We start from the raw sequence: 27,024 nt of genomic DNA on the forward strand, positions 1-27,024 counted from the left end.
AGTATACCATGGACTGCCAGACAATGAACAAGTCTGTCTTGGAAGAAGTACAGAATGCTCCTTGGAACCAAGGATAGGGAGATTTGCCTCACGTACTTTGGACATGTTAATCAGGAAGGACCAGTCCCTGGAGAAGGACATCATGCTTTGTAGAGGGTCAGCAAAAAGAGGAAGACCCTCAATGTGATGGATCGACACAGTAGTTGCAACAATGGACTCAAAAATAGCAATGACTGTGAGGATGGCGTAGGACCAGGCAGTGTTTTGTTCTGTGCTGCACTCAACAACGACAATATAATCTCAATTTTGCAAGTATGAAAACTGAGGCTACCCAAGATTTAGTTTTAACATGCATGGAATAAAAAGACTTGCTCTAGGTATAATGCTTTAATTTTATGGTCAACAATATAGATGAAAGGAGCCCTAGGGGCACAACAATTAAGTGCACTATTGCTGGTAATCGCATGCAAGGTTGGAAGTTCAAACCCACCCAGAGGCTCAGTGGAAGAAAGACCTGATTATCTGCTTACAGTTTAGAAAATTCTATGGGGCAATTCTACTCTGTCCTCTAGGGTCGCTAGGAGTCGGAATTGACTCGGCGGCAGTGGGTTTTTTTTTTTTTTATTGTTTTATATTCTGTGTAAGTATATAGACAGAGAGAGAATGAAAGAAAGGGGAAAAAATTGGGGAAGGAGCTCTTCTGTAGAGAAGAATGGCAGCTAATAAACGTGTGTGGAGAGACAAGAAAATCATCATTTGGTGACCCTAACCCTAGTGGCATAGTGGTTCAGAGTTTGGCTGCTAACCAAAAGGTTAGCAGGAAACCCTGTGGGGTAGTTCTGGTCTGTCCTATAGGGTTACTATCAGACAGAATTGACTGGAGGGCAATGGGTTTTTTTTTTTTTTAAATGTAATAATTAAGGAGACCTGATGGCGCAGTGGTTAAAGCGCTTGGCTGCTAACTCAAAGGTCAGCGATTCAAGCCCACTAGCCGCTGTTTGGGAGAAAGATGTGGCAGCCTGTTTCCCTAATGAGTTACACCCTTGGAAACTCTATGGGGGCAGTTTTACTCTGTCCTATATGGGTGCTATGAGTCGGAATTGACTCCATGGCAGTGGATAATGTAACAATTTATTCAGACAAGGACCATCAAAGGATATTAAAACCACTAGGTGACCGGTTTTGTGATAACAGGATATCTGCAAGGATTTTTAATTGCAAAGAGAGAAGTCTGTCTTTACAATGGAGAGTCCAGGCAGTCTCCTTCTTAACCATATGATCAAAATTAGCATCAGGAATAGTGGGATAATCTGACATTATGTGCCTTCAACTGTGATGCGATTTGAAATATACATCAGCTAGAAAGTCTTCTTGCCAAAAATGTTCACCTTGAATTTAATCAAGCCACGAGGTAAGCACATGTTAATAGAAATATAATGTGAAACACATATGCAATTTTAAAGTTTCTGGTACAATTTTAATTCTTTTAATTAAAAAAAACAGAAACAAAAAACCCACAAGTAAAATTAATTTAGTAATATATTTTAACTCAATATACCCAAAATATTAGCATTTCAACACACAATGAATATAAAAATATTAATGAGATAGTATACATTCTTTGTTGTACTGAATCTTCAAATTACAATGTGTATTTTTACACTTAAGGCACAATTCAACTCAGACGACAAATTTTTATTGGAAATACTTGATTTGTACTTCTAGTTCACAAAATGAAATTTTATGACAGTTGAAAAAACAGATTCAAATATCTAAGATGTTCCAAACATACTTAAATTTTTTCCAATAACTAAATTCAGTATCGGCTTTTAACTTTAAATTAATTGCAATTACATAAAATTAAAAACTCAGAATTTGACAATCGATTCTTAGATACAACACCAAAAGCATGAGCAACAAAAGACGAAACAGATAAATGGAACTTCATCAAAATTAAAAACTTTTGTGCATTAAAGGACTTTAGCAACAAAGTGAAAAAACAATCTACAGAATGGAAGAAAATATTTACAAATCATACATCTGGTAAACGTTTAATAACAGGAGCTTGTAAAGAGCTCCTAAAACTCAACAACAAAAAGACAAATAACCCAATTTAAAAATGTGCAAAGAACTTGAGCAGACATTTCACTACAGAAGATATACAAATGGCAAAGAAACCCATAAAAAATGCTCAAGGATTAGTCATTAAGGAAATAGAAATCAAAATCACAATGAGATCTCACTCCACACTCACTAAAAAAAAAACTAGCATGGCTATTATTAAAAAACCCAAAAATAGCAAGTGTCGGCAAGGGTACGGAGAAATTGGGACCTTCACCATTGATGGTGGGATGTTAAAAAAAAAAGTACAGCTGCTGTGGAAAACAGTTTGGCAGTTCCTCAAAAAGTTAAGCATAAAATTATCATATGACCTAGCAATTGCACTTCTATTTATATACCCAAAAGAACTGAAAGCAGGGATTCAAACAAATATTTGTACACTAATATTCATAGCAGCATTATTCACAATAGCCAAAAAGATAGAAACAACCCGAGTGTCCACCAACTGATAAATGGATAACAAAATGTGGTATATACATATTATACAATGGAATATCAGGCAGCCATATCATGAATGAAATTCTAATACATGCTACAGCGTGGATGAACCTTGAAAACATTATGCTAAGTGAAATAAGTCAGGCACAAGAGGACAAATACTATATGATTCCACTTATATGAAATATCCAGAATAGATAAGTTCATAGAGACAGAAAATAGATTAGAGGTACCAGGGTTTAGAAGGAGGGGGGAATGGGGAGTTATTGCTTAATGGGTCCAGAGTTTCTGTTAGGGTGATGAAAGTGTTTGGGAAATAGATAGTGGTAATGGTTGCACAACATTGCGAATATAATTAATATCACTGAATTTCATACTTAACAATAGTTAAAATGGCAAACTTAATGTTATACATATTTTACCACAATTAAAAAAAAACTAAAGTACAAAGCAAGGTCATGGAAGCTCCATAGACACATCCAAACTCCCTGAGTGACCAAATTGCTGGGCTTAGGGCTGTGGGGACCATGGACTCAGGGAAGATCTAGCTCAATTGGCATAACATAGTTTATAAAGAAAATGTTCTATGTTCTACTTTGATGAGTAGCGACTGGGGTCATAAAAGCCTGTGAGTGCCCATCTAAGATACTCCACTGGTCTCACCCCTTCAGGTGCAAGGGAAAATGAAGAAAACTAAAGATACAAGGGAAAGATTAGTCCAAATCACTAATGGACCACAACTACCACGGCCTCCACCAGCCTGAGTCCAAAACAACTAGATGGTGCTTGGCTACCACCACTGACTGCTCTGACAGGGATCAAAATAGAGGGTCCCAGACAGAGCAGGAGAAAAATGTAGAACAAAATTCTAACTCACAAAAAAAGACCAGACTTACTGGCCTGACAGAGATTGGAGAAACCCCAAGACTATGGCCCCTGGACTCCCTTTTAGCTCAGTAATGAAGTCACTCCTGAGGTTCACACTTCAGCCAAAGATTAGACATGCCCATAAAACAAAATAAGACTAAAGGGGCACACAAGCCCAGGGGCAAGGACTAGAAGGCAGGAGGAGACAGGAAAGCTGGTAATAGGGAACCCAAAGTCAAGAAGGGAGAGCACTGATATGTCGTGGGGTTGTTAACCAATGTCATACAACTATGCATGTACTAATTGTTTAATGAGAAATTAGTTTGTTCTGTAAACCTTCATCTAAAGTACAATAAAAATAATAATAACAGAGCTAACCATGCTGTCATGGATTGAATTATGTTCCCAAAAAATATGTGTCAACTTGGTTAGGCCATGATTCCCAGTATTGTGTGGTTGTCCTTCATTTTGTGATTTTCCTGTGTGTTATAAATCATAATCTGCCTGTGGTTAAAAAGGATTAGGGTGGGATGTAACACCCTCGCTCAGGTCATATCCCTGATCCAATGTAAAGGGAACTTCCCTGGGGTGTGGCCTGCACCACCTTTTATCTTACAAGAGATAAAAGGAAAGGGAGGCAAGCAGAGAGTGGGGGACTTCATACCACCAAGAGGGTAATGCCCAGAGCAGAGTGTGTCCTTTAGACCTGAGGTTCCTGCACTGAGAAGCTCCTTGACCAGAGGAAGATTGATGGCAAGGACCTTCCTCCAGAGCTGACAGAGAGAGAAAGCCTACTAGACTGCGAGAGAGTACATTCCTCTTTGTTAAAGCCATCCATTTGTGGTATTTCTGTTATAGCAGGACTAGATAATTAAGACGCATGCTTACCTTTGGGGAAAAAAAAGCTTCTTTTAAAAACATCTGTATTTTTAATATATAGCCTTTTGAAAGTTAGGAATAAACTACTTTGGAATCTCTTAAAAGAATAAGAACATGACTAAATTTTCATCATATTTTTCTCCACATGTTGGATAAAAGATATTGAAAGAAAAAAATGAATTCAATTCTTCAATTGCTTTAGTTACATTTCAAGTGTTCAAAAGCCACATGTGACTAGTGGCTACCATATTGGAAAGTGCAGCCCTAAATCTAACTTCCAGCTTATAGAAAATAAAATGGATAACAGGCAAACAACTTAAATGACACCAAGAGACAACTCAGAAAGTGAGACACTTTACAAAGCAACTATCATTAAAAAAAAAAAAACAGATGAAATGGGGACACAAATCATCTTAGACTAAGATACTAAAGAGACATAACAACCAAATGCAGTGTTGGATCTTTGTTTGTAGACAAAAACAAAAGCTTGGGCAATTGGGGAAATTTCTTTGAACAACTGGAGAACTTTGAATATGGACTACATCCTAGATGATATTATGGAATTACTGTTAATTTTCTTAGGTGTTATGATGGCATCACGGTTGTGTAGGAGATAGCTTTATTTCTCTGAGGAATTATTCTAGTGGGAGAACAATTCTAGATATTCAATTTTAACCAAATATCAAAATTGAAAGCAGAAAAAATATTTTTGGACATGCAAGATCTCAAAATATTTATTTTTGTGCAGCCTTTTCCAGGAAGCCACTGGAGGATACATTCCTCCAACATGAGAGAGTAAGCCAAGAAAGAGGAAGAAGTGGAATTAAGGAAACATGTGGAATTCAGAACAGGAATGAGGTTACAGGAATTCCCAGGGAAATGGCTGGGATCAGTCTTAGAGCAACGATTATGTATTGGAGCAAAAGAAGAAGAGCTCCAGCAGAGATATCTCCAAGGAAAAAAACTCACATGTTGACTACAGGTTGTGTTTGACTAAACTGAGAAGAGTTTTATCACTCTGTGGGAGAGCTCTGAGATATGAATTAATTATATATATATTTTTACACAGAGTGGTCTACCAGCTGTTGTCAGTTTGTCGTACTGTGGCGGCAGCTGTGTTGCTATGATGCTGGAATCTATGCCACGAGAATTTCAAATACCAGCAGGGTCACTCATGGTGGACAGGTTTGAGTGGAGCTTCCACACTAAGACAGACTAGGAAGAAAGGCCTGGGGATCAGCTTCTGAAAATTAGCCAATGGAAACCTTATGGATCACAACAACACTGTCTGATTCGCTTGCTTTGGACATCTGTCTGGAGGGACCATCTCTAGAGGAGGAGATCATGTTTGGTGAAGTAGAGGGCCAGCAAGGGCGAGGTAGAACCTCAGTGAGATGGATCGGCACAACAGCTGCAACGATGGAGTTAAACATGCTGGCAATCACCAGGATGATGCAGGGCTGGGCGACATTTCATTCTGTGGTACGTAAAGTCATCATGAGTCAGAGTTGACTGGACAGCACCTAACAACAGCAACATACGGTGCTGTGTTAATAAACCACCTCTCTGAAGAAAAAAGAATTCTGTGGCATAAACAGTTCCACTAGAGCCAGTTTCAAGCTACCAATGTGAAGTCACTGAACACAGAGTCGACAGGAGAGGCCCACAATTGGCTCTCAAGAACCAGTAAGAGCTGGCTCCAACACACCACTGGCATGGACAATTAAGCAAATCGGAAAATTATTAACTCCCGGAAAAACAGCTAAAAAGATGTGTGATCATAGCACTGTGCATGGCTCAGCTGGCGATGCACACACTGACTCTGGCTTAACTTTAAAAAAAAATGTAACCACAGTGAGAGGATGACGGGAGGGGAATGAACAGAAAAGGAGCTAATTTTCATTTTTGGTAGTAAAAGATCAATAGGTAATACCAAAAATTGAAAAATCAAGAAATAGCAGAATATGCATTTATTTAGAAATATGAGGGTAAGCAACCAGAAAAAAGAGCTAGAAGGAATGTTTTAAAAAGCTTAAAAAAAGACAAAATAGATACCAAGTAAATATTTTTAAAAAATTAAAAAAAAAAAAAGTAGGAAAAAAAACAGACTTAAGCAGTAAAACCAAAATCTGATCTTGTAAGAGCCCAGTAATCAAAAGTTATTAATGAGAAAGAAGACATTACATAATTGAAGATTATTTTCAAAGTTATAAAAAAGTGCTTTTTATTATAGGTGTCAAGAAGGCTTTCTTAAGACACAAGAGAAAAATTCGTAAAAGAAAACATTGACAGATTTAACGCCATAAAAAAATGTTAAAATGTTTGAAAAATGAAAGACTGTATAAACAAAGTTAACAAATAGGTGATGAACTAGAAAGTATTTGTTATATATATATAATTATTAAAAGCTGCTATAAACTAGTAAGAAAATTATTTTACACATAAACCTGTTGCCATTGAGTAGATTGTGACTCATATCGACCCTATGGGACAGAGTAGAACTGAGCCCACAGGGCTTCCAAGGAGTGGCTGGTGGATGCAACAGGGGAGCTCTTAACCACTGCACTCCAGGGTTCCCATTTTACACATACACAACCAAACTTTTAAAGGCACAAAAGCTACACGATGTTAATCCTTAGAAAAAGAATGGTCAATGAACATTTGGAAGAATCTTCAATCATACTATATTAATTAGGAAAGTTTAAAACAATATGACACCATTTTTCACCCATCAGGTCAGCAAAGTGCAATGTTAAAAAGGGAAACGAGGAAACACACGCTCTCATAGATTGTTGATGGGGAATGAAAATCAGTAGTGTTTTTGGAGCACAATTTAGCAATATGTATTAAATGTTTAAATATGCATACTCCTTTGCAGAAGTTATTCCATTTCCAAAAATCTATGCTGCAGAAATAAGTGAACATGTTTACAAGATATATGCATAAAGATGTTCACTGATGCATTTTCTTGAACTAGTGAAAAAACTGCAATTTTCTGTATGTCAGTCAGAAGGAAATCCTTCTGGTTACAAAGCAGTCATTAAGATGAACAAATCTATAGGTACTTACATAAAAAAAAGCAAATTAATGCAATGTCATTTGGATATGTGTGTATCACACATACACACATATGCAGGGGGACAGATGTGGAATAGAGAGGCTTTTACTATTTATTCTATATAGTCCAGTGTTGTTTTAATGATTACAGCAAATGTGTATTCATGTAATTTTTTTTATAATCTTTATTGCACTTTAAGTGAAAGTTTACAAATCAAGTCAGTCTCTCACACATAAACCCATATACACCTTGTTACACACTCCCAATTACTCTCCCCCTAATGAGACAGCCCGCTCTCTCCCTCTACTCTCTCTTTTCGTGTCCATTTCGCCAGCTTCTAACCCCCTCCACCCTCTCATCTCTCCTCCAGGCAGGAGATGCCAACATAGTCTCAAGTGTCCACCTGATCCAAGAAGCTCACTCCTTACCAGCATCCCTCTCCAACCCATTGTCCAGTCCAATCCATGTCTGAAGAGTTGGCTTCGGGAATGGCTCCTGTCCCGGGCCAACAGAAGGTCTGGAGGCCATGACCTCCGGGTCCCTCCAGTCTCAGTCAGACCATCAAGTCTGGTCTTATGAAAATTTGGGGTCTGCATCCCACTGCTCTCCTGCTCCCTCAGGAGGTCTCTGTTGTGTTCCCTGTCAGGGCAGTCATCAGCTGTAGCGGGGCACCATCTAGTTCTGGTCTCAGGCTGATGTAGTCTGTGGTTCATGTGGCCCTTTCTGTCTCTTGGGCTCGTAATCGCCTTGTGTCCTTGGTGTTCTTCATTCTCCTTTGATCCAGGTGGGTTGAGACCAATTGATGCATCTCAGATGAGTGCTTGCTAGCGTTTAAGACCCCAGACACCACTCTTCAAAGTGGGATGCAGAATGTTTTCTTAATAGACTTTATTATGCCAATTGACTTAGATGTCTCCTGAAACCATGGTCCTCAGACCCCTGCCCTGCTATGCTGGCCTTCGAAACATTCAGTTTATTCAGGAAACTTCTTCGCTTTTGGTTTAGTCTAGTTGTGCTGACCTCCCTGTATTGTGTGCTGTCTTTCCCTTCACCTAAAGTAGTTCTTATCTACTATCTAATTAGTGAATACCCCTCTCCCGCCCTCCCTCCCTCCCCCCTCTCGTAACCACAAAAGAATGTTTCTTCTCAGTTTAAACTATTTCTCAAGTTCTTATAATAGTGGTCTTATACAATATTTTTCCTTTTGCAACTGACTAATTTCACTCAGCAAAATGCCTTCCAGGTTCCTCCATGTAATGAAATGTCTCAGATTCCTCACTGTTCTTTATCAATGCGTAGTTTTCCACTGTGTGAATACACCATAATTTATTTAGCCATTCATCCGTTGATGGTTACCTTGGTTGCTTCCAACTTCTTGCTATTGTAAACAGCGCTGCAGTAAACATGGGTGCGCATGTATCTGTTCGCGTAAAGGCTCTTATTTCTGTAGGATATATTCCAAGGAGTGGGATTGCTGGATCGTATGGTAGTTCTATTTCTAGCTTTTTAAGGAAGTGCCAAATCGATTTCCAAAGTGGTTATACCATTTGACATTCCTACCAGCAGTGTAGAAGAGTTCCAATCTCTCCACAGCCTCTCCAACATTTATTATTTTGTGTTTTTGGATTAATGCCAGCCTTGTTGGAGTGAGATGAAATCTCATTGTAGTTTTGATCTGCATTTCTCTAATGGCTAATGATCGTATAATTTTTAATTAAATTAAAAAAGGGGGAAAAAAGAAAAGAGTTTGGAAAAAGACATATCAAACTGCTAGTTGTGTTTACCTTGGGGGAGAAAAAAGGAGAGATTTTTTCTTTTTACTCTACAAATTGTTAAACAAAAATCAATTACCTGTTATTATGCAATTTTTGTGAAATTAAAAACATTTACATGTAAAGAAGTAACTCTTATAAAAATACTTCTCAAAGACAAATGAAATGGACCCCAAACTAAGCCCACTCGAGCAATTTTTCAAAGTCACACTAAAAAATTAAATAGTATGGCTTAATGCCATTCTACCTGGTACTGTTCCAGTTTTCCTTCCTTTAAAATATAATTAGGAATTACTTCAAAAGCATTCCTCATTCTTTTATTGACTAACCCCAGTGCCTTCCAGTCTATTACCACCTAAAATACTACTTTCCAGCCCAAGCTTTCAAAGCGTAAGAATTTGCCTAAGAAATACAGCTGAGAACTCAAACCTGGTAGGCTATCACCGGTGGGGTTACTTTTTCCCCATTCCCTAAAAATTGTATCAGTATGCAGTTTGTAACTGTCCAATTGCACCAAAAGATATTCATTAAAACAACTCACACATAAATAAGTCAAAAATTGTGTATTTTGTTCGGTTTGTAAAAAAAAAGGAAGGGCTAAATGAACATTAAAGTAGACCACTCCAGAGAGAAAGAAAAGGCTCGATGTAGTAATGGTCGTTAATATTAAATCTTTGCAGCCAGCATTCCTGAGCGTGATTAGAAGCAGCATGACTTTGCACAATGATGCGCTCTACTATTAAGCATTTCCCCAAAAGGAGACTTTGAAATATATAACGTTTAAACGTGAAATATAAGGGACACAAATGAAGGATATAAAGTAACGATCCGGACGTTTACCTTTGATTGGATAGAAAAATTTAAATCCTGACAAAAGAGTTGTTGCATTGTAGTTACTTTGACTGCTGGAAAACTAGCTCCACCCTATTTTACACCAGACCAGCATGCACGCACTCTCGATAAAAAAAAAACCTAGTCAAATTTCAATGTTTATGTTTCCAGTTATGTCGCAGTCGTGGCTATTTAAATAATACTTTTTAGGGGGTGTATAACGTAGCACACTAACATTAAAAATGCATGTTGCTGACATATTTCTGTGTAAACACCAAAGTCCTTCTCACCACCCCCACCTTCCCCGCCTTCACTTCCCCATCCAGCCCTATACAGTGGGCGCAAACGTCCTGACGCGTGTTCCTTATCGAGTTGCTCCCTCCATTTTGTCCTCAAGTCTCCTTTAGGCGACCTGACCGGTGTTATTTTCAACCCACTAAATAAACTAAAGCTTTTTTTTACTCGGTTTTTAAATAAACTAAAAAAGGAAGGAGGTGGTGTGGGCGTGGGACCACAATTTATTGGTGGCAGGCGTTTGGGACTAAAAGGGGGATTGTGCTGGGTGGAGCTGCCGGTGGCACCCACAGCTCGTCCTCGGGCCGGAACGACAAAGGACACGTAGGGGACGAGGGCCGCCGAGGAAGTGCGGGGCAACTTCCGGCCCGGCAGACGGCATTGAGATGGTACGGCCCAGGCCGACCCCTGCTGCAGGGCCCGGCCCGGAGGACAAAGCAGCGGCGGCGCGCCCGCTCCCTTCGCCGCGGCCCCGCCCCTGAGCGCGCGCCCGACGCCCGTGCACGGGGGCACGAGAGCGCGCAGACGACGGTTAGAAATGGCGGGTGGGACGGGAGTGGGCTGGGGCGGGAAGAGCAGTCTAGATGTGCCCCAGGGCTCTGTTCCGTCCCCGCCAAGAATCTGGGTGGCGGGGTTGTTTCATGAGCTCTCCTCCTACGCTCCTGGCCCTGCTGGCCGGGTACAGGGCTGAAAAGCCCCTCATGGAGAAAGTGTTCGCTTGAACAAAGGAGATGGCGGGCCCATAGGAAACGCTGCTTTTCAGTGGCGCAGCCACTGCGGAGAAGCAGAAACCTTCCCTAAAATGGCGGCCGCCGCGCGGGGGGCGGGGCGGAGGCGAGGCAAGGCGAGGCGAGGCGGGCACCGCCCCGGCTGATTGTGTGAGCTGCGCGCCGAGATGCGGGAGAGGGTCGGCTCGAACGGTCAGGCGGGGACTTCCGCTCTGGGCGGTCCTCTGCAGTAGCCGGGAGGGGCCCGCGGCGCTGACTCGTCCCCATGGCCGCCGAACGGGAACCTGGCGAGCCCGGGAAGGGGAAGGTAACCCGGCGGGCGGTGGGCGTCCGAGGGGCGGTGGGACGAGGGGAGCCCAGGGCCCCAGCACCTCGCCTTGGGCACGCGGGCATTTGGTGGGTGAAGAGCGGGGACGAGCTAGGCGACTTGTAGGGACAGCCTTTCACGAGCTAGGAGCACGTGTCATTTGTTTCTTTGGTCCCATCTTTGGGTTTGAAATTATCTCACACATCCCCTCCCCCCCATGTTTTAATCTAAATTCCCATGTCAGAATTGACCAGATTTGAGGAGGGACCGGTATTCCGTAAAGACATAACTGCAGGTCATCCTTTGGCAAGAAAATTTTGCTGAGAAGGGCACTGCACTGTAATTTACTAGTAAAGGTTAACCCCCCACCCCCCCGCCCCCATAACCAAATCCGTTGCCGTGGAGCGGATTTCGACTTAGAGCTACTCTATAGGACAGGGGTAGAACTGCCCCATAGTTTCCAAGGAGCGCCTGATGGATTCGAACTACAGACCTTTTGGTCTTAACCACCAGGGTTTCGTAAAGATTAATAGTAAAGGTAAAGGGAGTAAAAAGCGGAGGTGCCTCATCTATCATGTGTTCTTCACAGCACTTTGAAGGGCTCAATACTGGGGAATGAAAACTTGAAAATATCCAGAGCAGGAGGATCCCATGAAAGGACTGAGATTTTTCCATTAACCTTGCTTTCTCTCCACCGAGTATGCAATATTGTATGTGATTCACTGGTATCCTTGAGTTAGTGCTCTCTTCTCGGTCCACCTTCCACAGCTGTCAGTGTGTTCTTTCCAACTTGTAAACTGGATTTCACCCCCCTGTGGTGAAATCCAGTGGTAACAGTCCGTTGCTTTCAGGATCAAACCCAAATTCCTGGGTCTTTTACATAAAGCCCTGCATCTAGCCGGTGTCTGGCTCTCATGTTTTCCTCTGCAGGACACTAAACCCAAACCAGGTTCATTTAAGCGTTCTGAGTGTGGTTTAATCGATTGAGAATCAGAAATATATAATGTGGGAAAAAAATGATCAGTATTGACTTGTATAATTGATCCATTAGTAATATTATAGTCAGTGACTTAACGGCTGTACAAGCCTTAAAACTGGGTACTGCCAGATTTGTGGGACAAGGCTAAAGACAAGTTGCTGATGAAGTAACAGTACCTATCAAATCTAGCCAGAGATTATAATAAAATTAAAGGTCGCTATGAGTCGGAATCGACTCGACAGCACTGGGTTTGGTTTGGTTTGGTTTTTGCTTTTGTGACTGAATTGAGTCCAAGGTAATGTCAAAAAAAAGCCTACAGTTTTTTAAAATAAAATGAGCCATCCTTTCAGTACCATATAGGGAAAAGGATTATTTGATTATTGGAATTGCAAACTTAAGTTAAAATGGGAAAGTTACAAGTTACCTTGTAAAACTTGCCCTTAAAAACAGTTGTCTTTCTTCTGCCCTCATTCTGTGCTCTTCAAGAAGTTTAAAAATTAAATTCAGTACACACCTACCAGGTTCAAAGCCCTGGTTAAGACCTTGAGGCAATAACTATATAAGCATGAGAGGAATGGTGAGAGCAATGTTCTAGAGAACAAGGGGATAAACAGGATACAAAATGAAGTGAAAAGAAGACAGGCATAGGGCTTTCATAGCATGGTAAAAAACCAAACTCATTGCCATCAATTCTGACTCATAGCACTCATAGCATGGTTAAGTAGTACCTGTATTACTGAGTATAACTTGAGGCCATAAGGAGGTTTAAAAATGGTATCATTTGACAGGCATTTTTAAAAGTTGAAATCAACATCATTTAAGAGATGCAGATGGTGGCTTTGGCTTGGTAGTATCTGCAGAGAGAGAGTTTGACAAGACATGGTTTGGTTCAGGATATACTTTGAGAGTAGAATCTTCCAGACATGGGTTTGATAAAGGAAAAGAAATCAAGGATAACTCCTAAGTTTTTGGCTTGCAAATTGGTTGAGGCCATCAAGAGGCAAATTTGTAGGTGAAAAATAATTCTGATTTGGAAATACTAAGTTTGAAATGCTTGTTATCCTTTTAAGAAGTATCAGTAGGCAGATGAGAGACAGAAGCTTGGGGAAGATCAGGGTTTGGTATATAAATTTCAGAGCCACCTTAGGAATGGTATTTAATTGAAAGACTTGAGACACCTAGAAACACTGTAGATCCCATGGGCAGCACGTCAACATTTAGAGTTGCAGAGACAGCAATAGAGGAGCCAGGAATGGCCAGCGGGATACAAGGAACTCAGGATGCATTGTTGTATCGGAAGCCAAGTAAACAAAGTATTACAAAAACAACTGATCTGTGTCAAATGTGCTGAGATGTAGAGTAAGATGGGTTTTACAAAATGAGTGTCTTTTAGAGACCCTGATGGAGCAGTCTCAGTGGAGTGCAGAAAATAAATGCCTCATCGAAATGAGTTAACAAGAGAATAGGAGGTAAGTAGAGAAGTACACAACTAAGGAGTTTAGTTGTGAAAGGGCACAGGAAAATGGGGTGGTAGTTGTAGGAGGCCAGGGTGGGGTCGAGAGGATTTTTGTTTTGTTAGTTAGTATGCTGAAGGTTATTATAATAGAAGAAAAACATATAAACAAAAGGGATAATTGCAAAAGCAGAGTCCTTGAGTAGGCAAGAGGGGGTGGAATCCAGTGCTCAAGTGGTGGGATTAATTTTAGATAGGAACAGGGCCAGTTCATCCTTTTCAACGAGAGAAAAGACAGCATTATGGGCACAATGCAGATTTGACAGTAGAAAATAAAGTGGCTCTAGTTTCAGCTGATCTATTTCCTGTAAATTATTAAATTGCCATTCTAGTTTTGAAATCTGAGCTTGGTTAACATGAATAGGCTGTCCCAGAGCTTTGTTCTATCAAGGTGAGCAGATACAGCTACTTTTCTAAACCTAAGGTTTAAAAATAATAATCTACCCGCCCCCCCCCACAAAAGCCAACAAATTTCTTAGTTTAAGGGCTTAAATTTGTTAATGGCAAAAGTAAATTCTACACTTTTAAAAACATTATAGGCCACTTAAGAGAATATTAGAGAAAGGTTAAATGCATAAACAGAACTACTTCAAATGGACTTATGGCTGGAACCCTTACTAATTTCAGTTTCTGATAATTTTACGGTTCAGAACCAAAACAAAAACCAAACCCAGGGCCGTCCAGTGCTTTCTAAAAAGCACATTGCTAAAGACTTGTTATAGTATTCCACATTTGCTTTTAAGTTATCAGTGCCTAAAATCCAAATGAAATGTTCCAGGAGGCTGAGAATTCAAAGGAGGAAATTGTGGTCTTAAAATACCTAGTATTTATATACTGACTTAATGCTGGTACTCCAGGTGTAGGACCTTTATCAAAGGATTCCTCCCTGAGTAAGGAGCCCTGGTCAGGCACATTCAGCTGCTAACCAAAAGGTTGGCAGTTTGAACCCACCAGCACTTCACAGAGAAAAGGTCTGACAAACTGAGCCTGTGAAGATGAGTCTAGAAACCCTGTGGGGCAGTTCTGTCATATAGGGTCACTATGAGCCGAATCTATTTGACAGCACACAACTACCACCTCTCTGAGTCTTGGTTTTTCATCTATAAATGTTGCAGTTTGGTGTAGTGGAAATAACATAGGCTTTAGGGGTCAGACTGACTTCCACTTGCATCACAGCTCTGGCAAAACTTTAAGAGTGAAACCTGTGATTGCCAGGACTTAACATGACCGTCTTATATCTGGGTCTCAGAAGTTTTCCACCTTTGACAGGGTGCAGTCTTACCACTTTTCTATCACTTGTTTTAGTGTAAAGTGTTTCCACCTTACATCGGTTTTACTTTATTAGTCTTAAATTCCCAGAGTCTACCTGGTTTAGAGATAGTATCTCAAAGAGCTGAAAATTTAAAATAAGAGCTGTATCAAGAGCCTAGGACATAGCACCCTGCCAGCTCTAATTATGAGATAAATCGACCAGACCAGGGTTTCTGAGCCACGGTTCTATTGACATTTTGGTATGCATGGGTTGGATGTTTACCAGTCTCCCTGGTCTATCCACCATCTTGGTTTTATACAAGGTATTTTACACGAGGAGCCCTGGTGGTGCAATGGTTAAGAGCTCAGGATGCTAAGCGCTCTTTGGAAACCCTACGGGGCAGAGTTCTATCCTGTCCAGTAGGGTTGCCGAGTCTGAATCGATTCAACCACAACGGGTTTGGTTTTAAGAGAGTCATTTCTATAGGATATTATCTTTAAAATATGCTCAAATTATTTTCCATTATTTGCAAATTTACCTTTTCTTTTTTATACTTTTCTAGACATTCTCTGAAGCATTGTTACCCTAATTTAACAAATTCAACAGTTTAAAAAAAACAGCTGGAGCACTGTAAACAGATCCCATGGCACATCCCAGATCTGAGCTCCACAGCTTAAGTCTTTCTAAAAAACCTCAAAATAACTCAGATTTTGGTACCACTATTTCAGAGGATATCTAGCAAGGATATTTTCAGCATTATGTTAATAGATCCCTTATACTGGGGCTGATGGCATTTACCAGCATTTGTCCAAGTGTTTGCAGATGTGTTCAGGGTTACTGTTTTATACCCATGAAACAGCCCTAAAAAGCCTCATTGCTCTTTGGTGGGTGTGCAGTGCTTAGTATGCGGTGTCCAACCCATGTAGCCCTGTGACCACGAGAAATTCAGTGGCTTTTTATCCTTAGAACCTCTGCCCAACTGTGACAAACCATCAAAGTGTACTATCCCTCTGGTAGAAGCTGCCTGCTTCAAAAATCTGGTAAAACTAGTACTAAATACCATCACCACCATTCTCTGGCCCCAGCACCCACACCCCCTTGGGAAATAGGCTGGTTTAGAGGTAATGACATTATTCTTGGAATGGCAGGGTCCAGCATTCCCTATTAACCACATTCCCATGGGCTTTTAAACTGATAGGATGAGAGAGTCTTAATAAAAACCCTAGAATATTTAAATCTCCCGACACCTTGGGATGTTTACTGCAGAGCTTTTAATATTCAGTCTGTAAGTTTAATTCTATGTTAGGTGTGGGGGGAAGGGTTTAGGGGGAAAGCGGAATAAGAGAAGAATCCAACATTGTATATATATACTTCGTTTTTATTATGAACCAGATCACATTTTTCAGCAGATGCTTAAACCAAAAAATATAGAGAAAATACAATTAAGAATTTATCTCCATATTTAAACCTTAATCTTAGTTTTCACTGTGTATATACACACACACACACCTACCCATTACCATCAAGTAGATTCTGACTCATAGCAACCCTATAGAACAGAGTAGAACTGCCTATACCCTAGGGTTTCTGAGGAGTGGCTGGTGGATTCAAACTGTTGACCTTTTGGTTAGCAGCTGAGCCCTTAACCAGTGCGCCACTAGTGGCTTACTTTTAAAAAAGTAAACTAAAATCTGTAAATGGGCAAGCGGGCCTTCTTTTAAAATATTACTGAAAATGTATTTATAGAAATGCTACAGTGAAATGTGTGGTTTTTAATTTAAAGCAATAATTTTAAACATCTGCCCGGCCCTTCCAAAAGCCCTCAAGCATAGGGCTAGGGTGACAGACATCAGTTCAATCTGTTAGACTTAAAGGTGACATTTTTCTTTTCCTAGAAAACAGGTCAAAATGTCCAGTGAACGTTACAAAAATAAGGGGGAACAAAATCTGTTCATAAAAACAATCACTTTCACACTTCATCTTAGAGATGGAGACCAGGGATAAAAATGACGTACAGGGTATCAAAGCTGCTAACTAGTGGCAGACCTGCAACAAAATCCAGCCCTCTGGATTCCGTTTTTCCCCACACCTAGGCTTACCATGTAGTGTGCACTAAGAATCAAATATGGCCACAGTATCACAAGCAAGGAAACTCCAACCAGAATATACTGCCCATGTTTATCTTAATCATGAAATATTTATTCTTAAAACCACAAGTGAAGCTCACCGTAAGCTAATACCAATAAAACCTGAAAATAAAATTGCTATTCAAATGGCACTGTATTAAACAGCTGGATAAACCTGAATGTTGTAACATGGTTAGACTGATCACTTCCCAGTTATGCTTCCAATATTGGAATGATTTCAGTGACAACTAAATTCCCAAATAAACTGCTACAGATGTTTGAACAGCTCGTCAGATAATTTATATTCCTATGTCCAAATCAGATTAGTAAATCATGGTGTAATACAAGTTACCTCTTGTATTGGTTTTTTTTGGGATTTAGATTTACTGAAACGATGACCACGTAGCATATAACACAAGGACCGGGGTTTGTATTGTGAGCTTTGCCAAACTGCCCTGAAATACTTTCTTGTTCAATCTAGGTTTTTTATCTTATCCCAGCCCTTTAAGCTCCTAGGAATTTTAGACGTCGAAAACATTCCCTGTGCACGGGATTCAGTATTATATGGTTCATTTGGATCTATTGTGGCTGGCCTTGGACATTTTTTATTAACTAGTGAGTATCTGCGTTTATTTTTGTGTTAACATATTTTTCTAGATGGAGCAATTATAATTATGATGGTTATGCTTATCTGACAGGTAGAACTAGAAGATCATGTGATGTTGGAGTAGGTGGGTTTATTTTGGTGACTTTAGGATGCTGGTATGTATGCTAAGTATTCAGGTAAACCCCATGATTATCTAATTTCAAAACACAAGGTTTTTTCAGAGCACTCTACTTGGGGGTATTTTATCATTAAAAAAAAAAAAAAGGACATCTTAAATGTAAACAGATTTTTTTTCCTATCATTTACTGAATAATCTGAATAGATGGCCTGTTCATTTGGAAGCGTTACCCTAATGCTTATTCGTTCTTTGCCCTTCTCTCATATGCGGCATCGACAGACAATGCTACTTTAAGGAATGTGTATATGACAGCATAGATGAATCAATTTTCTTGAGCAAAATCAGACAGACCCAAAAAGAGCATATACTTACTATGTACTATGTGATTCCAAGTTAAACACTAAGCCTAGGTGATTAGTAATTTAGTGGCTGCTTGGTGGTATAGGAAGGGGAGACAGTTACTAAAAAGAAAGGATGAGAAGGAAACCTTCTGGAGTAAAGGATGTAGTCCAGAGTAAAGGATGTAGTCCTTATCTTGATTTTGTCTTGGTTACAAAGGCATAACACAGGTATCAAAATTTACATTATACACTTAAAAATCCTCATTTTATGTAAAACCTGATCACAAGTATTAATGACATCAAACCACCCAAATTAGCATGTTTGTATTTGTAGTCTCAGGGTAGTCATGTGTAAGCATTCTGTAATTTGTGATTATAAAAAGCAATTAAATTTCATAAATTGATTTCTATGGGATTCTTATATTTATAATTTATATTCTTTTCTTAAAGGTTCCATTGTAGGTATAATTATGCAAAGCTGAGAATCCAGGAAAGAATTGCCAGAGAAGGAATTAAGAGTAAGATTTTATATGAAAGCACCCACCTTGATCCTGAAAGAAAACAAACTGACCGCAACAGCAGCAATTGAGCAGTGTTGGGCAGAAGAAACCAAAATACAACTCATTGAAATGAGCATGCACAAAGCTCAGATCAACTACACAAAACATTTTATGTACAATAAGAAAGCTTTTCAATCAAGTAAATAAAGCACGTGTAAGTTGTCTTTTTTATACACACATACATATAGAAACCTGCAAACTCTTGCCCTGTGTCTACTGCCAGTCTAACATTGTGCTACACACAGTGGACTTTTCACACTTCAAATCTTACTGCTGCACCCTTTTCAAAATGAGCCAACACTCCCCTGGTTTCTAAAACTAATGCTAGTTTAACACATAAAATGAATGGATTTTATGTGACTTAGACCTCCCTTTCCAAGGCAAGAGAGTAAGTTATTTTCATTTTTGGTTTTAATGTCAACATTACAAGATCTTTTAAATATAAGAACAAGCTAGATGCCTTCCTGAAGAGTGTTAATAAAATCTAAATTAAGAAAAAAAGACACCAGTCAACAGGATTGTGAACTTTATTATTGATCCTATTACTCTGAAATATCAAGGTGGAAAAAAAAAAAAAAAAAGCAAAACACAACAGGGAAGAGATGTCTTGTAACTGAAAGAAACGTGGGGCTGGTTCCAGTCCAGCGCAGAAGAGGGGTAGCATTTCCTCTCCTGCATCCCCCTCTTGTGGCTGTCATTTGGAGGGTTAGGGTGTATAGGCTGTGTGATTTACAAAATGCTGTTAACTACTAGGGAATGACGCTGTCAAACATAGTTGCTCTAAGAGATAAAATTGTTACTGATTTTTTAAGTCACCAAAGGAAGGGCATAGACATTAATTAGGAAGGGTATTAGAAAGGAAAAATGGGCAAAATCATCTGCCCATTCTAACTGGTACAAACCTTATTCAAACTGATCATTGCCCAAATATATTAAAACTTCCTATATGACTCATTCTTGTTTTAAGAGGCAGCACTGCAATAGTAGTAAAATGAGTGCTAAAAATCTGCTATTTAACAAGCTGTGTGGACAGGCCACTTGTTTCAGTTTAGGAACATTTATCATGTAAAATCGGGCAACTGGCTTTTAAGGGCCCTTCCAGCTCTAACATATGACGATCATTATCTTACCCAGAACGAGAGAAATCTCTTAGCTGGTAAAATTTCCAAGGCCTTCAATAACAAGTTTAGTTCAGTTTCTCAGCAGAATGACTGTATAAACCGGAGACCTAAATAAAAACAAAATTTTAACATATTTAATTGCTCAGATTATTTTAAAACTTGTTTTTAAATATTAATACTTTAAATTTTCTTCAACAATTTATAAATCTTGCAAATTGGTCTTGATGCTTCCACCTCCAATCTCTTCAATCTATTTCCCCTCTGCCAACCAAGTTCAAGGCCAGTCTTCGTGAAGGTATGCCAAGCCTCTATCTTAACCACACCTCTGGCCACCATGACTTTTATACCTTAACCCATGCCTCTGGTAGATTTTTCATCACTCCACTTAGAATGCCCTTTGTATCTCCTCTCTATAGCTTTCCATTCTCTTGGTCACTATCCTCTGGATTAATCACTCTCTCATTTAAGATACTCGTAACTACTTTGTGTTTTGTGTTGGCACTTTTTATTCACTGTTGCCATGTGTTTTACAAGTAAAGCCCAAGTTCCTTGTGGCAGGGACCTTGTCCATTTTTACCTTTGCATTCCCAACCAAGTGTCTGAGACAAAGGGTTTGTTTAACTGAATTATTAAATGTCCATTAATGAGCTGAGAGTCCGCGTTTCCCGGTAATCCAAATTTCCATCATACTTTTCAAACTTGAAACTTAAAGAATAACCTACCTTCCATGCCCACTTGGGATCCTCCAGCTGTACTTCCTTCATTGTTCCATTAATTCCGAAATTTCACACTAGGTGATATAGCAGTAGATACCAGCTAAATAGCTGATTAAAATAGAATTGTTGTCATTAGTAGCTTTAAAAACTGATTTATCTATCTACATTAAATTCTTTCTAGTGCTTTATACATTCCCCCCCTTAGCCCTCCCCCCTTCTTGGTTTCCTGACTTGCTTTTAAACCTCAGTAAAAAGGACCTCAGGGAATTTAAAATTAACTAGCGGCTTTTCTCTGGACTTGTAATTTATATTGACTGAGTTTGGCAACAAGAAATTGTGACTACCCTGATACCATTATTTGATTTGCAAGCATCTCTTTAGTCTACGTACCTCCACTCCATCGCTGGTTTCCCTTTGCTTCGATTACATAATGCGAGGAGGTCTATATAATAAATTCAGGATTCCTGTTTATGCACTTTTCAGCAAAGAGCTAGGGATCAAATAGGGTTTGACTCCTTCTATTCCTAGATAAAAATCTGTAACGGGGGAGGGGGTCAAGACACCCCTTTGAAAGTCATGTTAGGAACACTATTCTTTGGGTAAGCAGAAAACCTTAACAAGGAAAGTAGAATTAAAACGATCAATACGTTTTCTGATTTCTGACTGTCCTCTGGAATAAAAAAGCTCTTGGAAACATCTTAAAATAGTCCAGTGGTCATCAGTTAAGTATAATATACCAATATCACCCTACCACCCAAATACTGTTATTTTAGACAGCTTATTTTGTACCTAAGTTTCATTTTGAAACGTTTAAAAATTTTAAAAGGGAAGTAAAAAGCTGTTGAGGACAAACTTTTATTACAAAGATATTTTTCAATGTGTTAACACTTTAAAGGTTGCAGTGTGACCACTACTGATAAAAAGTGTTGTGTTGCAAATATTTCATGCTTTTCAACCATTGCATTCTCCTTATGCTCCAATTTTCTACAATAGGGTATTTTCCCTCCTCAAGTATTGTTATCTTGAGAAGGTCACCACTGACTGCATTAATAGGCAAATACTAATCGAAAAAGGTTTCCATTATTCATTTTCGAGGTCAGCACAGGTCTTTAGGTCCTACATGCTATAAAGCCACTTAAGTATATATGTCCCACCCCTGGGTTATCACAGTAAAACAATCACTACATACACTGGTTTCCTAAAGAATGCACTTTCCAATGTTTTTGTCTTTATACATGGGTATTTGCTTTTCTATTTAGTATGGTTTTTTCTCAAATGAACAAATGGTTATAATTTACTCTGAAACCGTAACAGTTATCTGCTACTTAAAGCCATTGTATTTGACCAAAACAGGGCCGTATTTCATTAAACAGGCCCTGATAGCTACATATTTAGAATCAGTACAACACACGAATCTTCTCATTTCGCCAAAATACAGTATTCTGTAACAGGAATAGGAAAATTAAACTTTAAGGTTTTTATCAAGTCTTTAAATGATCTCAGGGTAACAGGAAATTATGTACTTTGGGCTGGCACAATTAGAGCTCACAAGCCTTCCCATTCCCTCAGTCCTTGGGGAAAATACTACTAACTGAGTAACCAGTAGTTCTGCTTCTGGGAAAGTATTATCCCTTGGGCTTTAATTGCACTTCACCATTTTGAAAATTTTAAGTTTACTTCTTTTGAGAATTTTACATTTACTTGCTAGTTGACTTAAATATGAATTCAGTTTGAAAGGACCTTAATCAGTTTTCCAAAAGCTGGTTAAGAATATTATATGTTTAATATAGATGCAGAAAATTTTGGGAAACCAAAGACATAGACATCCTAGACTCATTTCTCCATTTTTTTTTTTAAAATAAGGGAAATTCTAATTAACATGATTCCAGAAGCCTAATGAAATTATTAAGTGTACAAGCAGCAATTAATTTAGAATACCTATTGGAATCACTGGAACACATTTAGTTGGGCCCTTTTACTCTTCCACACAGCACATTCACATGGACAGACTAAGGAAAAGGAGATGAAATTTAAATCAGCACATTTTTTGCTTTATTACTTTTCAAAAAATCTAGTATGCCGGAACCACCTTTTATTCTTGTACTTGACCACGACGCTCCTCCCGTCTCCCTCAACTACAAATGATATAAGAGTACCTTTTTAATAGCTACCTTAGAAAGCTATTCTGTTGGCTGCCACTCCAAAAAGCCCTAACCGTCCTTCTGGAATATTAATTCTACTGCATGTCCTCTATACTTTAATACTTCTTAATTTTTTGGCTGATGCTAATTTGTGGCAATTCTTGCCAAGTATGCTTTTGTGAGATCATGGAACGGAACTGTTAAAAGGCAGAAAAAAATATACTATAAACCATAGCTTAGTGTTTATCAGTAAGATGCTACATTAGCTTGCCCACCTGTGATCCCTGCATAACCTCAAACAGTATTCACTGGTATAGTATTGGCATCATTCAAAGAAGTGAAGCTTTCTTTAAGGCATTTCTCTATTTGCCTACACTGTTGGTGCACCACTTTAAACTAGTTTCTCCTTCTCAATTACAAACTAAAACACATGGTTAGATTCCTTGTCCCAACAACTCACCTAACCAAGCAGTGAATGCTTATGTCCTGACCTGTCAGTTACCTGTAACATTCATCAACAGTGGGTCCACAATCACACCTGAAATCAGTGATTATCTATCTGCACGATACCAGAAAGTTACCAAGATTATTCAGCTTTCCACAGGGACGGTACATTTCCCACTGAATTTCACAGGATACATACAGCATTTTATATTTTCTGAATAATTCTGAATTAACATTATAAACAGTAATACTTTCAACCTTATAGCCTACGTGACGTTCCTACCTGTAGCTGTGGAGTCAATTCTGACTCACGTCGAAGTTCCTAGGGCAACTAATTAAACTTGCCCGTTCAGTTTTAGTCAATTGACTTGGATGCGAAAGTTCGTCCTTAAGCACACAGTCCTTGTTATTGTTTCCTATCCAAAGCTATATGTGACTAGGACTGATAAAAATCTCCTAACTGGAACACATATTTAGCAAACGTGATAAAAATAGCTTTTTAAGGCAGGTTGTTTCAATTGTCCAATTTTTACTAATAAACTTTGGAATGCCGAGATGCTGGCATGGGGGCAGGGGGTGTTATAAATAAGATACTCAGGGATCCCAGGTTCTCCATCAGTTTTTACCCTAACATACTCAAGGGATACCCACATTACATCAATCATTACTCTAGCTCACTTCTAAAGTGATTCTCAAGGGCGTTAACATCAAGGCTGGTTATGAACGTTAACAAAAGTCACTCCAACAAGAGCTAAGTGGACAAAGCATCCTTGATGTTATCTTACAAATTATGTGGCTGTAGTACTAGCAGTAGATAGACTTAGATTGGGGATGATTAAAAGAGCAGCCTAAGTAACTTAAAGCTGATATACATTAAGTCCCCAGGTAAAGAACATCCGCCTGACAGCCAACTCCTACTTAGGAACTGCTATAAAACCTATTAAAACTTTGAGTCTCATACAATGGTTTCTAACAACACACACTGACACTCAGGAAAACACTGAAGTGTTTTACATGCATTGGAAGGTAAAATACATACTGAGACAAGCATCTGACTGATGCTAAACATTTACCAGTCCCGACTTACCTACAAATTAGGAACAAATTGTAACCCAGGCACTGTCTGTTATCACCTTCTAGAGGTTAATGACAGCTATACCCACCTCCAAAAAAATTATCCAAAAGATCTCCAAATCCTGTTGAGGGGTTACAGTAGTTTTTCACTAGGCATTTTGGTTCAGTTTAAACTATGACTAAAACGTTAGAAGTTTACACCCAGCTTGTCACAAACTCAATATACCTCAACTTCAGGAACCCAGAGATCTGAAGTTTAGGCTCAAACCTTTTCATGAACTAATTTTAGGGGAGAAAATGGCTTTAGACAGAACATTGTGTTTATCTTTTAAGGGGATTACCTCAGTATTTGAGGGCTGGGGAGCAGACTATTATTTTCTGCTCCAAGTTCCATCCACTTTCAAAAAAACAAGACACTTTATGGTTCTGTGTAAGAACAGAGTTACAGAAACTCTAATAAAGATACACCTTTATATGGCCAATAACAGAGACCATGACTTGGACTCTAAGAGACGTAGAGAGAAAGCTTCTGCCTTTCTCGGCAGAATAGCAGTATTACATTCTCTTTATTCCAACTTTTGCTTTTTTCTAATAAAATATATTCTTACTGATCTATAATCAGGTCTTGCATCTGAGATAAGTATATACACTGCCTGAAATGCTATTAAAGTATATTTGTGCAATGGAACCCATTATAAAAATGATTATAGGACAATATAGAGCAAAACTTTAGAAAATGTCACTCAGTTCCCACAATTCTATCTTGAATGGTGATCAACACTGTTAGTTGCCTCTCCTACTTTTTCAGAGAAAATTGCTTTTAAGAAGCTTTAATAACACGTTGCTAGTGTTTAAAACATCTAGTTTCATACCCCTTATTTTCAGATAGGATCTATCCTAGGCCAATGAGATTATTCTTATAGATTTAATACTGTTTCCCTTTGTCATTTCAATGCTGATTTCACTCGTGCTTCATTATATTTCTTCTTGTTGTCTCTGGATATTGGGGCCAAAAACGGTGGTCATGACCTTCTAGGTCAGAGCCAGTCCTTTATCAATCTAAGTTCTCCCTGATCTCAACAAAGGCTAGAAGACAAATTAACACGGTGTAACCTCTCAGCAACGAAGAAAACTTTCTATGTGATAATTTGAGTTACTATAATCATTTCTATCTTGCTGCATTTTAAGTTGTAGTTTCCCCTCGTGATTAACTCCTTTATGCCGTTTTCATATACTGCAACTGACCATCATATCAATCCAATTTGATTCAGGATGATGGTTACACATTGACTATCTGCCAAACTTCCCAGTGAAAACACCCCTTAAACCGAAGCAGCCTCACAGGTGAGTGTTTTCTGAGAATTAAGTCAGGACATTTATTCAGGACCATGTCTGTTTGCCACAGAGAGTGGCGGGCATGTGGCAGGGTAAATAACCCAAGTTTCTCACTCAATTCCTACTCTGCCAGAATCAGCATTTAATTATTTTTCTCCCTTGCTTACTACTTGATGCATCCCTTTATCTAAATTTCTTTATAAGATTCTTTCTTTCTATACCTACGCAGACAATAGTAATTCTAAATTTGAGACCGTTCCTCAAAAAATTTTAACATTTTTCTGGAAAGCATTTCCATTTACCCAGTCTCTCTCCTCCCCAAGTTTTCCAACCTACACGTGCATAATAGTCTACCCTAAAGTGTCATTCGGCCATTACTTTCTCCCTGTAATTATTAGCGAGTACGAACTCCTTAACAAGGTATTTTAAACTACGAAACTATAGCAGATGCCAACTTCAGCGTCTAACTTTTTTTCTTCTTCTTCCTGGGTCAGTCTATGTAATCCTAGTAACAGTGCATACCCACAAAAGTAACCCATGCCAGTGTTGCTAGCATTAAACCACTAAAAATTTAGACAAAAACTCTTGAAACTAAAATAAGTATTCCTGTGTTAATTACAGAATTAGCCTTCATTTAAGAATTTTCCAAGTGAACCATCCCATCAACCACTGCAATCTATAAACTTAACTCCAGCTTGTAGGAAGAAAATGCCTAGGAGTATGAATTCAAGTTACCAAAAAAAAAAAATAAAAAATAAAAATCTGATTCAAAATGGCGAAAACAAAAATCTAAGCAATTAGAAACAGCAAACCTAAACTTACCAAAAACAACCTAAAAGCACCAACAAGAACTAGACTGAAGTCAAATTTTAGTTCTACAGTTTGACTCCTGATTCCTCACTTCAGTGAGGAGCCTTTAGAAGATTAAGTGTTCTGTGCAAACCCAATAAAATTACAATTAGGGGATCTCATGTTATTACATAGCTACAGTAAGTTAGCAGTGTTGTGTAGTAGTGAAATCAATGACTGGCTTGCATGATGGCTTCTAAAAGCATCTAGTCCCAGAGTTTCATGTACTTATATATCATTATGTTTATAATCAGTTGAGGACAGCCATTATTAGCATTTGGGAAAGATGATAAACTGAGTGTTAACTTCTCCCAGCCAGTACCTTTTCCCCTCTTTAAAATGTTAAATCATCTGGGGGGGGAGGGGAAGGGAAGAATTCAACTTTACTTCATAAATAAAATCAGTTGTCAGTACACATTTAAGTTTTTAAAACCTAAATGTTCCAAGTACAGAGTAAAGAATAAGCTGTCCAGAATGCACACACTTATAATTTCTCCTCTTGGGAGTATTAAAGGGATTTTGAACCTTGATGGCGAGAATCCCAAAACAAGAG

At 38.9% G+C, this 27,024-nt stretch overlaps 1 protein-coding gene across 1 annotated transcript; it reads left to right on the plus strand.

The window, feature by feature from the left end:
* The first annotated feature begins 11,150 nt into the window (after positions 1-11,150).
* LOC100658964 (cytochrome c oxidase assembly protein COX20, mitochondrial) lies at positions 11,151-19,383 on the plus strand. The gene is made up of 4 exons (XM_003411019.4): positions 11,151-11,295; positions 17,666-17,780; positions 17,864-17,927; positions 18,682-19,383. Exons 1-4 carry the CDS (start codon positions 11,254-11,256, stop codon positions 18,818-18,820), a joined length of 360 nt encoding a protein of 119 aa, XP_003411067.1. The 5' UTR covers positions 11,151-11,253; the 3' UTR covers positions 18,821-19,383.
* The last annotated feature ends 7,641 nt before the right edge of the window (positions 19,384-27,024 follow it).

The sequence above is a fragment of the Loxodonta africana genome, chromosome 25, assembly GCF_030014295.1.
Source record: "Loxodonta africana isolate mLoxAfr1 chromosome 25, mLoxAfr1.hap2, whole genome shotgun sequence".
Classification (NCBI taxonomy): Eukaryota; Metazoa; Chordata; class Mammalia; order Proboscidea; family Elephantidae; genus Loxodonta; species Loxodonta africana.